The sequence below is a fragment of the Ambystoma mexicanum genome, chromosome 1p (genome assembly GCF_040938575.1).
Source record: "Ambystoma mexicanum isolate Mex_15411 chromosome 1p, UKY_AmexF1_1, whole genome shotgun sequence".
NCBI classification, from domain to species: Eukaryota; Metazoa; Chordata; class Amphibia; order Caudata; family Ambystomatidae; genus Ambystoma; species Ambystoma mexicanum.
This window is the reverse complement of record NC_090921.1, coordinates 352,140,171-352,152,560: the sequence shown is the minus strand read 5'-3', so window position 1 is coordinate 352,152,560 and position 12,390 is coordinate 352,140,171. Positions and strand designations below refer to the sequence as shown.

Sequence of the window (12,390 nt, the reverse complement as noted above, 5' to 3'; positions counted from 1 at the left end):
GTTTGGAGATGCCTACCCTGTTTTTCTTTGCATTCAAGGACTTGGAACCCTGGATTTAATTTAACAAATATAGGACTGAGTCCTATAACTTTACCAATTTCAAGCCACTGTTGGCTCCTCAGGGAATATCTGCATGAACCAGGATCTCCTGACACCGTCATCGGCAACAGGTCATTAAGGGATTAGATCACTTCAATGGAAGACTGGTTCCTTACACCAGTTTCTGTAACACTGCAAAGAGTCTGAATGAATAAGAGGGTGTGGTTTGAGAGTGTGTAGAATGGTTGTCGGATGTTATACCAAACTGCTGACGCCATTGTAGGAAACAATTTCATGCATAGACTCGGTAACCCAGTACCACTGCAGTGTATATGGGGTGAAACACAGCTCTGGAAATGTATTAGAAAGTAGGCACAAACAGCACGGCAATAGGACTCACATGCAGGAAACCCACATGAACAGTATGCCAAGTTCCTTTCCACATGCCATGCTTAACTTAGTCTGAATTCACTGCTACAAACCTCAAGGTATGGTTTTTAACTTCTAGTAACATTATTCCAAGGCCCTCGTTCTCGACACGAGTAGAATTGATTGTGAAGCGCTTGGCTGGTACTTTTAGTGTAGATTCTCCTCATACTCCAATCCCCGTGGGTTCGGAGAAAGGATTCTCCACATGCAGCAGGGCTTAATATTGTCTGGGGCACCAATGAAAAAGTGGGCCACAGTTGCAAATGGCAATTAATTCCTTTTGTGACCGAATGTGAGGAGCAGATGACATAATCTCTAGTACCCGCCCCCTCACCTCCTTCATACTTGAAGCAAAGCAGGAAGACTCTGTGCATGGCATCCCAATACCACACCGAAGATATGAGAGACGTTATGCACTCGTATCGAATGGACCCTAGCATCGAAGTAGTGGAAGGATGTCGGCATAAAGCATTAGACAAAGAAGAGCTAAAAGTGCGAACAGATGAGCGTAAAGTGATGTCATAAAAGAAAGACACAATGACGCACAGAAACGATTTAAGAATACTTAAAAAATGAAGGTGTAATACAAGTAACAAAGTAATTATAAAGAGATGAAGAGATGAAGAAATCATCTATGCCGAGAAGACAAGTGAGATAAAGCTCAACAAATGTCTATATGCAGCAACGCAAGATGAGTTACATAGAAACTAACTGCAGTAAAAACTATACCATGAGTAAAGTGGCCATGATGGAAAATGGACTTCGGATCGTGTACCTAGACAAGCCAGAGCCGCCAATCAGAAACGCTGCAGAAAACAGCTTCCTGCGAGGAACAAAGAATATCCGTTTTACTATGACTAAGGATGACACAGCAAGACATCTTTGGAAAGTACAAAGGGACAGAGCCATGATAAGCTATGAATAAAGGACACATTTTTCTTAGATTAGGCAGAAGTGGAAACATCTACAAGTGTCAAGTACTGAATACTGACGAGTGAAGAAAGCACAAGTAAGATGGAACAACCAAGTCTCCAGAGGCCAAGGGGAGTAATACCACGCAGCATAATCAAATCAAACAGCAGTAAATAACAGTTCAAAATGGACAAATTCATGGTCTATTGACACGTGGTGCAAGACTCGAAAACAAGGTCTATTCATTAAGCTTCAGACAAAGATAGTGGTGCACCCTGACTCCCTTAAAAACCACAGAGAAGAAAACAGCCAGCAAGGTCAACTACAAAGGAGAAGCCTTGGATCATGGTCTAGCTAATGAGTGATTTCAGGCTAATTGAGCAATGTGGGCAGTGGTCTGACTTTCTCGGCACCTAGTCTGTTCATGTGCTGCTAATGAGCCAAATGTCCAAGGTTTGGAGAGTATGCCAACCAATCATGAGTGGCTATGTAGCAACATGCTATACAATGTTGCAGAAGCCAATCCGCTGTTAGTATTTTTATAATCAGTATTATACATATTTCGAGGTGTGCCTACTAGATAAGGGGCAGCCACTCATGTTATTAACACTTATACATACTATAGGTATATATGACCCCCAACCAATCCCTCCCTTCGATAGGTTTTACTGTTGACCACGTAGGATGATGTCTTACCTGACGTACATCAAAGTATAAAGTCTTTGTGTAAGAGAAAAGTAACCAAGAATGTGTACGCTACATTTTGTATGGTCACCAAATGTCCCTACTTTATTTGAGTTGAGTCTGTCCGATTATTTGGGTCTGAGGTCATTTATTATCGTAATTCCATTATGCGCATGAGATACGCTCCAATCTGCTATTACCCAAGATAGTCTGAATGGTACCCAAGGGGAGGTATTTGATAAAATGTGATGCAAATTGTGCATTTTAAATTATATTTATTCAGTAACACTGGTCAAAACTAATAGCCGTATGGTGAAGTAACTCCTCAAACTGGCCCTCAAGCGCCACAAAAGTGACCCACTTTGACCCCAAAAAAAGGACCACATTAGCATTTTGCATTTTTGGTTTGTGCATTGCCCTATTGCCCTATAGGCCAGCCCAATGCAGCAGTCATCAAGGAGAAGTCCTGTCAGGGTTCCTTGCCGACGATCACCGCTATGTGTGCCGAATCCTCTTGGCTTTCTCGGTTTAACGAATTTTAATGACCACTTATGAGGTGAAGTTTGTCATTAAGGGGCACATTCATCAAAATTAACGCCAATCATAAAAGCGTAGGTCACTACATTTCAATGCACATTTCTGGGGGGCTGGACAGCTGCTTAAAAAGATGTTGTCCAGCCCCCTTGCATACATTAGAGTCTGGAGCATGTGCCCAACACTAAAGTATGATTGGCTCCTAGCAACCACGTAATGTTGGCAGCGCATTTCACAGAGAGAGGCCCAAAATGCGAGAAAAAGATTACAGTTCAATCCGTGTTTGAGGCTTATCAATGGAAGTGCGGCCGCCGCGGTTCATACTGCTGCCGCCACACTTGATAAAATGCATGCAAGGGTCAGGAAAGCCCCTCTCAGGCAATGTGCAACCCTCTGTGCCTGTTCTAAATAGGCACATGGGAGTATTTTATTATTCTGTGTATTGTCACATGCCATTTGTCAGTTTGGGAAGTGCTTTAAAGGGTGCACAAATCTCACCCCGATTTTCACAAGTGTGCAAAGTTGAGAAAAAGGGGCCCTTTAGCGTGTGCATTTGAGATGCGCTCATGCACATGCCCTCTGTGGATTGGGATGCTCATTGATATGGTGCGGGCAAAGAGATACGCTAGAGCTGTGTCTTCAAACTGTGGGGCAGCCCCCTAGCGGTGCTCAGGTGTATTTGGGGCTATTTAAATAGGGATTACGGTGACTGCTTTCAATAGAAATAGAAGCAGTCATAGATTGTGGGGGGCCTTCAAACAATATTTTTACTGAATGGCGGCCCAGTATACAAATGTTTGAGCACCCACCCCCGCCCTCGTGCCAGCATCTTGCTACCAATGAACACATCTGGTGGAGCCTGCAGTATCACTTGCCAAGAGTGCATCTTCGGGCTTGTGACAGTCAGCCTGGAGGTGTTCATGGAGTTCAGCAAATATCGAATGTCCACTTCTCTCTTTCCAGAATTCACCCTGTTTCTCTTTGACTGCTCATAACCCCAGCAGTGGATTGACAGTAGGCGTTGCTCTGCTTTGCTGCTGCTTCCTTTATTAGGGCAGGCTATTTGCCGGGCCTTCATGCAAATCACTTGAAGACAATGGACGACCCCAGCCTTCCTACCTTCGCATCTTTACATAATAATGCAACACATGCAAAACCTTCTCTATTGTTCATATTGCATACATGCCAACCTTATCAATTCCATCCGGGCAACAATAGTCCATTCCTGGTTTTAACCTTACTTTCTGGGCCTTGTACTATTGAATGTCCCCATTAAAAGCCCAGGACTACAAGTCCCCGAATGCAAAGTTAGAACCAGGAATGATCCAGTCTCTGCCGAATGGAATGGCTCATATTGGCATGAATGCCTAATGGTCAGCGAGGGCTAAGTGCTTTTGCAAGGGCCATCTTAAACGTGCAGTAATCTGACATGCACTTGCCTTGTGTAGTGCTCTCAGTAGGGACCCCATGCATCTGAGTACCCCTCATTACAATTGAAGCCACTGGGGAGCAAGTTGAATTGCTGCCAAGTGGAAAGAATCATGATCTGTGTGACATCCGTGAGATCAAGAGATGGTCGAAATCTCCCAGGGAGCTTCAGGGAGGTCCAAAGGTTGTCCTCCCTAAGCTCCCTTGTACCTAGCACACAAAACATTTAGTCTAAATTAAAACACAGATTGCACACACACACACACCTCATTTTACCTTTTGTAGTGAGGCCTAAAGGTAAGGCTATGGTGTCCACTCATTGCATATGTCTCAGGGCAGATGATTTTGGAAGATGGTCAGAAGCAAAGCAGCCCTCCCCTTAGCCTGGCACTTTAGATTTGGGAGAGAGTGGTCCTGGCATGGGGTTTGATGACGTAATGTGTGTGCCTTTGTGTGAGTTTCTGTCTATCTCATGGTGTCATGCATACGGCTAGGCTACCTGTAAGGATACTAAGTTCCCTGGTTTGGGACATTCTAAATCATTTAATGTAAATAACACGTAATGTGCCAAATTGTGCCACAACATAAATCAGTTACTGTCCCTGCTGGTTAATGTGAATGGGATCAGAGCAAGCGTTTGGCAGGCGGCGGTGTGAAGATGCAAGGGGAGAAATGGCTGGGTAACCTGTGGTGCTACTTTGTTGCATAATACGTTGCACTGAATGAGATATGACAGAATTGTACACATGTGCCACATACATATTACTTGCAAACCGGCCTTAGCATAAGGCATGCAGAACATCATAACGATTCGGCAGACTGCGTATGGCGGGTGTCACATTAACAGGCTTGCCAATATGGTCATGCAATGTGTTTGCAGTGTGGTGTTTGGGAGCCTATGCCAGTTGGTACTGCCGGGTGTGTGGCCAGTTGCTGCCCCATGAAAGGCTGAGAGGTGCTGCATCTGGAAAGCCTGCGAGGTGTCAGTGGGCAGTCAGAAGCCAAGCTGGCCAGATGACTGAGCTCTGCCAGAGCATGACCCAATATATTATCACATAGAATTGCATAATATAGGGAATAACAAGCCATGATATGCCACAGTGTGACCCCCGTCCCACACTCCTACCACTCTTTCTCTCTCCTCTCCTCTCTCTCTCAGATACATTATACACCATGTGAAACCAGGATCTTGGAATGATTATGGGATTGGAATGTTTGGGGCTCCCCACATTACCCTAAGTGCAGGGCTCAGGGTTCTGGGGGGCGGGAGGGAGGAGGGGGCAGGGAACCTGATGATTGAGAACCAGGGATATGAAAAAGCAAGCCCCATTTCACATGTCTTTGAATTGAAACCCCCTCATCCTACTCTTTTTGAGGTAACTGACCAGCTGCTAGATAGGAGACATCAGAAATGGAGGCAGCTGAATGTGGAGGTTCTGAATACTAGGTACAGGAGTCTCTCATGCCTGCCTCCTGCTCCAGCAGTAGAGGCTAGGCATTCTAGTCCTGAACATACCCAGGCAGTCACAGTCTCAACATACATGCTCCCTAGCTGAGCCGAGGACTACGAGTGCTGTTGGGGGTCCGGATTTAGTGGAGGGTCTTCGCACGGTAACCAGCTGAGCTTGCTGCAAAGGCAGGGTGTGCCTGTAGTCCAGGTCCCAAGGGTTACATGTGGAAATAGCAGGTGTTCTTGCACCTGGTCACAGGACTGTTGCACTCCATCTCAGTGATAATGCTGCCCCTTCAGCAACAGGTCAAAAATAATCTACAGGACAGGGTGTACGATTTCCACAAGGCTACGAGAGACTCCTCAGGGTACACAATGTGTTCAATTTAATATATTCGCTGTAGTCAAATGGGTTCCACTGCAGTTCTTTAGTCATGGGTGGCGGTTGTAAGGCATGGGAGAGCTGTTAATGATAATGATGTGTTATCTTTATAGCGCCTTAATCCAGAGCAAGCAGAGAAGCATCAGGCACTGCACCCAATCTTCACCTGATGGACACTGCACAAGGGAACAGTGCTTTTTTGCCAAAGGATAACAGGGCCCGTCTCACCATATGAACAGTATCCATTGTAGCTGGTAATTGCAAAACCATACTTTACTTAAAAGCAGGGGTGGACGAATATCTCCCCAAATTATTTCAAAGAGACATGAGGTCTCAAACAAAGTGTCAGGCGGGGAGCAGCACAGGCCATGCCTTTGCACAGATCGCAGCTTTGCAGGCTTGCTGCGCCTCAAGGGCCACTTTAGGAGATGGCACTTTATGAGAATGGCACAAAAAGAGACTTTCTTCACGAGGTAGGTACATTGATGTCTCGGGTGTGGATGGTTCTTTAAGGCAAGGCAGCGTCAGATCCTAGGAACCACTGTTCTGAATTGTATAAAGAGTTCAGGTAGTGGATTCTGTTCAATGAGAGAGATTGCCATGAGCAAAGGACTGTCACTGCCTGAACATGAGTGTGTGGCAATCCCAACTCTGAAAAAGGACCTGTTCCTGCCTTCTAGGCAAGCGCAGGTGAGCCGTTGCTGCAATGCCGCTAGGCGATCATTTTCAGTCAAGATGGACCTTACTCATTGAGGGAAGAGGAGGCCTGATTCAGGCTGCCATTCATTCATCCTATAGCCACTATGGCTTAAAGCATTGCATCATACCAGAGATGCTCACAATGAGGGCACTTGCCAAGGTTCCTTTTACTGGAGCCGACACCACATTCTCCAATTTCAGACCAGTTCAAACTACCGAGAGTAGCATTCAGCCTTTTTGATGACCAGTCCATACAACTAATCACCTGTCAATACAACCAAAGGAAATCATTAAAGAGTTGTGAAAGCACTTCCAGCTGGAGCTGGGGACGCCACAAGACAGTATTCGCCACAGCAATCTTTGTCACGTGGCCTCCCCTTTCTTTCATGTATTCAGTTCACTCCCACCCTTCATTCCTTCATTCGGAAACGCTGGTCCTGGAAGAAGCAAGACCACGCAAAGCAACAGAGGTTCGAATCCCGGATCCGCTTAGAAACTGAAAACAGGTACGGTATTACGTGCGTTATAAAAAAACAATTGCATAAAATTCCTACAAGGGCGTTGTATTGAGCAAATACAAACAAAAAGCAAGTTTACACTGCCGTTCAATAGGTCTTTAAAAACTGCAGCCAAATTATGTGACCTTGCTTTAATAATCCTATAACCAAAACTGCATTTCTATCCTCATTACTATTGCTGACACCAGCATTTACATGGGTCTGACAAAAGAGTGTTTGCACTCCCAGGGGTACAGATGTGTGCGCATCTTTGAACTGCGGCCTCAAAGAGACGCGACACAAGCCGATCCTCACTTCAAGTTGAATAAAAAAGGCACCAACACTGCACACATGATGAGACCTCATTACACTTACAGCAAAAATATCACAAAATCAAGGGGAAAGTCTGGGACCGCCAGTCTCTGCAAACCGCGCTCTGTGCGCACGCAAGACAAGAGCCCTTGGCAACAGGGGTCGTTCACTGACGACAGGATAACACACGTCATGTCAGCTGCGTCCTAGGCTTGTCATTGGTATGGTCTCTTGTTGACGAGGATGGTGGCTGATTACTATGCATAGGCCTCCAGTCGGTTCTATGTCCTTTCATCTCCAGTCATTTCAAAGCCTGCATTTTAAACGTGCATAATATAACCCGCCAAACCCACCTCCCCCACCTATGTTCAACTATAACCGACCCCCCAACCCCTTAATCTGCCCTTTCCATCAACTCTTTCGTTATATTGTACTCGTTTCAAATGCAGGCTTTGAAATGCCTGGCGATAAAAGTACGGTTTACCTTCCAGTCACTATGTTCTCTACCCGTTGTGGGGACTGTGGTGCGCTGCAGCCTTGAAACTAGCTGCAAGGGGTTATGTGGCAGCGGAAGAGGCATATTTAGGGCACGCACTGATCTTGGAAGTAAGACCACACAAAGCAACAGAGGTTCGAATCCCGGATCCAGCTTAGAAATCGAACTCAGGAACGTAGGTATTAGATGTGTTATCAAATAAATAAATAAATAAATAAATACCTTCTGTTCCCTCCCCAGGCGTTCCTGCGCATGATTGGCCCTGAGAGGCAAATGCAGCTGGTCACCAACCTCCTAGAAGTCCTCACAGACGGCCAGAGGCTCCCTGCCCCTCCAGGCTGCCCCCTACAGGTACTATCGCACGCTACCAAATCCACAGGTGTCAAGAGCCTGTGCCATGTGTGGAGCAGTCATCCACGCCTGGCTAGTTCAGTCTCGGGCACTTTTGCTTGCAAAATTTACAGGCCAGTGCTTCTGATTTGGTAATGCAAAATAACAAGTGCTATAATACAAAATATACTTGGTTAAAAATAAAAAAAACGAACATGAAAATAAGATGGAACTATTACACAGTGATATTTGTTGTGAAACACATTAACATTTTAAGTCTATGAAATGTCATTGTTGTTGAAATAGTATCAGCACTCGCCTGTCTGTTTTGTGTCACACAATTCGAGGGGTACCCCAATGAGATTACTGACTGTGCAGACGGACTGGCCTACTGGAAATCTGATCTTGCAGTAGGCCAGTGCCTCTGAAAGTTTGCTCAGGCCGGGTCCGGGTCTAGCCTTTCTGGGCATTAGCCTGCCTGGCAATCTCCCACTGATAAACAATGCTGAGCAGGCTGCAGCCTATCAGGCAACGCGACCAGTCACATTCTATTTTGTGGATGGGAATTCATGATATAAATGTCAATCCACTAACAAGCACATTTCTTTGTTAAATGAATAGTGGTTTGATAGGAGTGCATGCTCCTTAACAGCCATTTCAAAGGTTGGAAGGCTGCTGTGCCTGTTATATAGAATCCTGCTTAAAATTATTGGACCTTCTTGATCAAATCAATGTCATATGGAGCAGCTATTATGTAAAGGTTTGGGGAAAAATAAACAGTTAATAATGTCTTAACATATTTCATGTTGAGCTAGGAGGATGGGCAGGTTTTGCACAAAGAAGCTACGATGTGTAACACACTTTTTCGTGATCTGCTCCTTGTGAGGGCTAATTGATTCACAAAGAAATTACTTTGAGTAACTCGAACTTACTCCTCACTAGGTATGCCAGGAGTAAGTTAGAAATGCTCATAATAACTTATTTGTGAATCGAATAGCCTAGGGTGGCTTGTCCATATTGAGCGATGGGGCATCTACCCACCAATTTTGGACGAGCTGCTGCAAGCCATCCCAGTAAAAACGCAGAGCTCTCCTGGACTGGCTTCTTGAACTGTCAAAGGGAAAACGTTTCCCTTTGACAGTTCATATCATGCGCACATGCCCAAAGGAACATACAAGACAAGAATATTTTCTTCCCCAGCCTTGCATGGCCTATTGGGGATGCAGGCTGGTGTATTGCAGCACTGAATGTGCGAATGGGCACAACTGTGCCTCCCCGAACTTGCAGAGCTGTCGTGGCATCCTCCAGGGGATGTTCTGACTCTTCCACATATGTGCAGGAACTCGGATGTGCTCCCCACTTCCTGTTCATATTGGACCGAGCTAGCTGTCGCGGGACCTGGCGGTGCCGGCAGGTAAGAAAAGGTTCATGTCTGCATAGCTGTTTGTGTGATGAAAGAGGGTATATTTGGTTGCTTGTATGACAGAGTGGATGTTGTGTGGTTGTATGCGTGAATGAGAGTAAATGATGTGCATGGATGCGTGTGTAAATAAAATGCTCTCCCTCCTCTCCAAATCAGAGCCTGCCCTGATTCGTGGGTGAGGGAGGGCCCAAATTAAAGGACCGCTCGCCACCATGGTCAGCGGGCCTCTGATTTGGGGATAAATCAGAGCATTTTGGTGCAGCCAGTCTAGTCATTTCTTATTGTGGTATGGCATTTTTAATGGCAAAGCCAACAGGTGTATGTTCTTATGTACAAGTACTGACATATATTGGCAGAGCCAGTTTGGACATGCTTTCTTATAGTATCATTATTCGCATTATGCACAAAAGGAACATGAGTATATTCTTATATGGTAATACATGGTGCCAGGAGGGAAGTAAATGGGCACAGACAGCACGGGCATGTATTATGGGGAAATGCATCATGAAAAAGCATTGGGAAACGCTACGGTGCATTGTTGATAATTTGCATTTATTGGCTGTTTTCACGCGGTAACAAAACCGATTGCAAACTGTCTGGCTTTTTACCTAATTTCACAGAAAGCCTTCTGTATAATGCACCATTTTAATCTAGTATTCTAAAACCTTTCTCGGGGGTGACTTGGAACCATCCCAAAACCCTTTTGGTTGCTTTGGAGTCCTTCTCTAAGCTGTAGAAAATATTTAAGTGTCTCTAATTAAAAGATGTGCCAGACACCTCTGTGAATTGCCACCTCCATATGGAAATTCAGGGTGCACTGATAATGGGATGACATAGGATGTCCCAAAGCGTGTCTAGTCTGCCCATTCTTTTGTGCATATATCAGGGCCCAAGTTATTCCTAGTCCATGCATGCTCCCGGTTTGGGTCTGGTCTTGCCCAGGGAGGCCAACTCGCACAGGAAAGCCTTTAGGAAAAATAGTGGAGGACATTAATGGTTTGTCCGCGTCTTTTGTGTGGATTTTGTCTGAACGGAAGCCAGGCTTCAATCGCACAGGAAAAGGATGGTTAAGGTTGTTTTAAGTAACACCGACATGCAGGATTTTGGAAATCGACAGTAACTACTTTTGTATTTATTCAAGAACGAGATGCAGTTTCGAACAGAAATTATTTATAAATTATACAATAACAGAGAACAAAGCAGTCGTAGGGTAAGATGTTCTTACATAAGAGCAATGTTGTATTGAAAGGCACATGCTGGGTCGTGAAGAGGTAAGAACAGGGACATAATTTAGGAAGAGTGACTGGAGGTCATTAAATAATGTTTACGATATGGTGCCTGAGCCCAATATTTACATATCTAAAAATGGTATACAGTAGCCTGAGGGCAGTAATAAGTGAGTGCTGTAGCATGTGCATTCAATCAAATCCACATGCTTCTTCTTTCTTCCCCTAGGTGTACCGCCTGATGCAGAGCTGCTGGTCAGACAACCCCAGGGAGAGGCCTTCTTTCAGAGAACTCGGGCTCAGCGTGGACACCCTCAAAGACGGCCACGGAAACATGGGAGGCTAGAGCGGAGAATGTGGCCATTTCAAGAATTCTTCTGGTCCTTGTGGGTGCGAGAAAGCTCTGGGATCAGGGAGGCAGGAGCAGGGTCTGTATAGTCATGTACGGGGGATACAAACCATTGCCAGGATGTAACGACCCTTCAGAAACTCAAGTCAAGCAGTTGCCGCCTGGCGGCAACGCATTGCAAGCTAAAATCCGTAAGTCATGGATGGAAGGCTTTGAGTGGATCCTAAACACTGGAACTGCTTTGGGCACACTTCCATGCCACTGGTTGTAGTCCACCAATAGGACCAGCTATATCCAAATCGGCTTTGGTCCTGCCACCAATGAGAGCAGTCAATCCCCAGCGGCTAGTTAAAGCCATCAACATGTGCCGACATAGTTGATTCGCATCAGTCGCGTGATGCTGGATTCCCACGGTGCAGCGAACAAGTGGCCCACTTATTTCAATCCCCCGATCGAGACAGGAGCAGCTTCAGGGTGTTTTTTGTATTGTTTCTCTCTTTCTCTCTCTCTCTCTCCACACATACCCCTGCCAGCATTCTGACACAGAGTGTCCAGCTTTTTGTATAAACAACTGTTTGTCCTGTCATTGTGTGTATGGTGTACATCACTTCAGAACAAGTGTTCCTGCCTTATCCAGAAGCAAGAGCCATCTTTAATATTGTATTTTGAGAAACTTTTTTGGATGTGTGCGGGGTATCGTGTAGATTCTTGTGACAATAAAGTGTTTTCTGCAAGACTCTTGTGTATACGCTTTTCCTTGTGGAAAAAGGCTGCCAAATTAAAGTAGCATCTGTAAGAAAGTGGTTGTATTATCTTAGCAGAATTGACGAGGCGTCCCTGGACAAGCGCAAAGGGGTATGGGAATTCAACAAAAAGGACAGCAAATGAGTGACGCTCCATTCAAGCCTATGAAGTCAGTGAGGTCTGTTTATGGAAGAGTGGTTTCTGAGCCACCGGTTGCTGCCGACTGTAGACGCAAGTTAAGCATTACTGGAGGCCAGGCTGTAGAGAAGGCGTGGGCCACGGGTAGGTTGGTGATGATGAACATTGGGTAGGTGGGCATTGAAACCTTTGAGTGAACAGGTGAGTTTTTTTAGGGACATTCCAGTATCAGTTCTTCTGCAAAAGCAGAGCAGGCTGAACGCTCCAAAGCATTCGGCCTTGACAGAAAACCAGCATCTACTTAGTCAATGCTTGGAG

General features: G+C 45.4%; 1 protein-coding gene across 1 annotated transcript in view; it reads left to right on the top strand.

Moving 5' to 3' along the window:
- JAK3 (Janus kinase 3) overlaps positions 1–11,926 on the top strand; it is a 576,597-nt gene extending 564,671 nt beyond the window's left edge. The window contains exons 23-24 of the mRNA XM_069648742.1: positions 8,103–8,213; positions 11,071–11,926. Of these exons, the coding sequence (XP_069504843.1) occupies positions 8,103–8,213; positions 11,071–11,187 (228 nt within the window). The 3' untranslated portion in view covers positions 11,188–11,926. The remainder of the gene's footprint in view (positions 1–8,102; positions 8,214–11,070) is intronic.
- Positions 11,927–12,390: the final 464 nt, after the last annotated feature.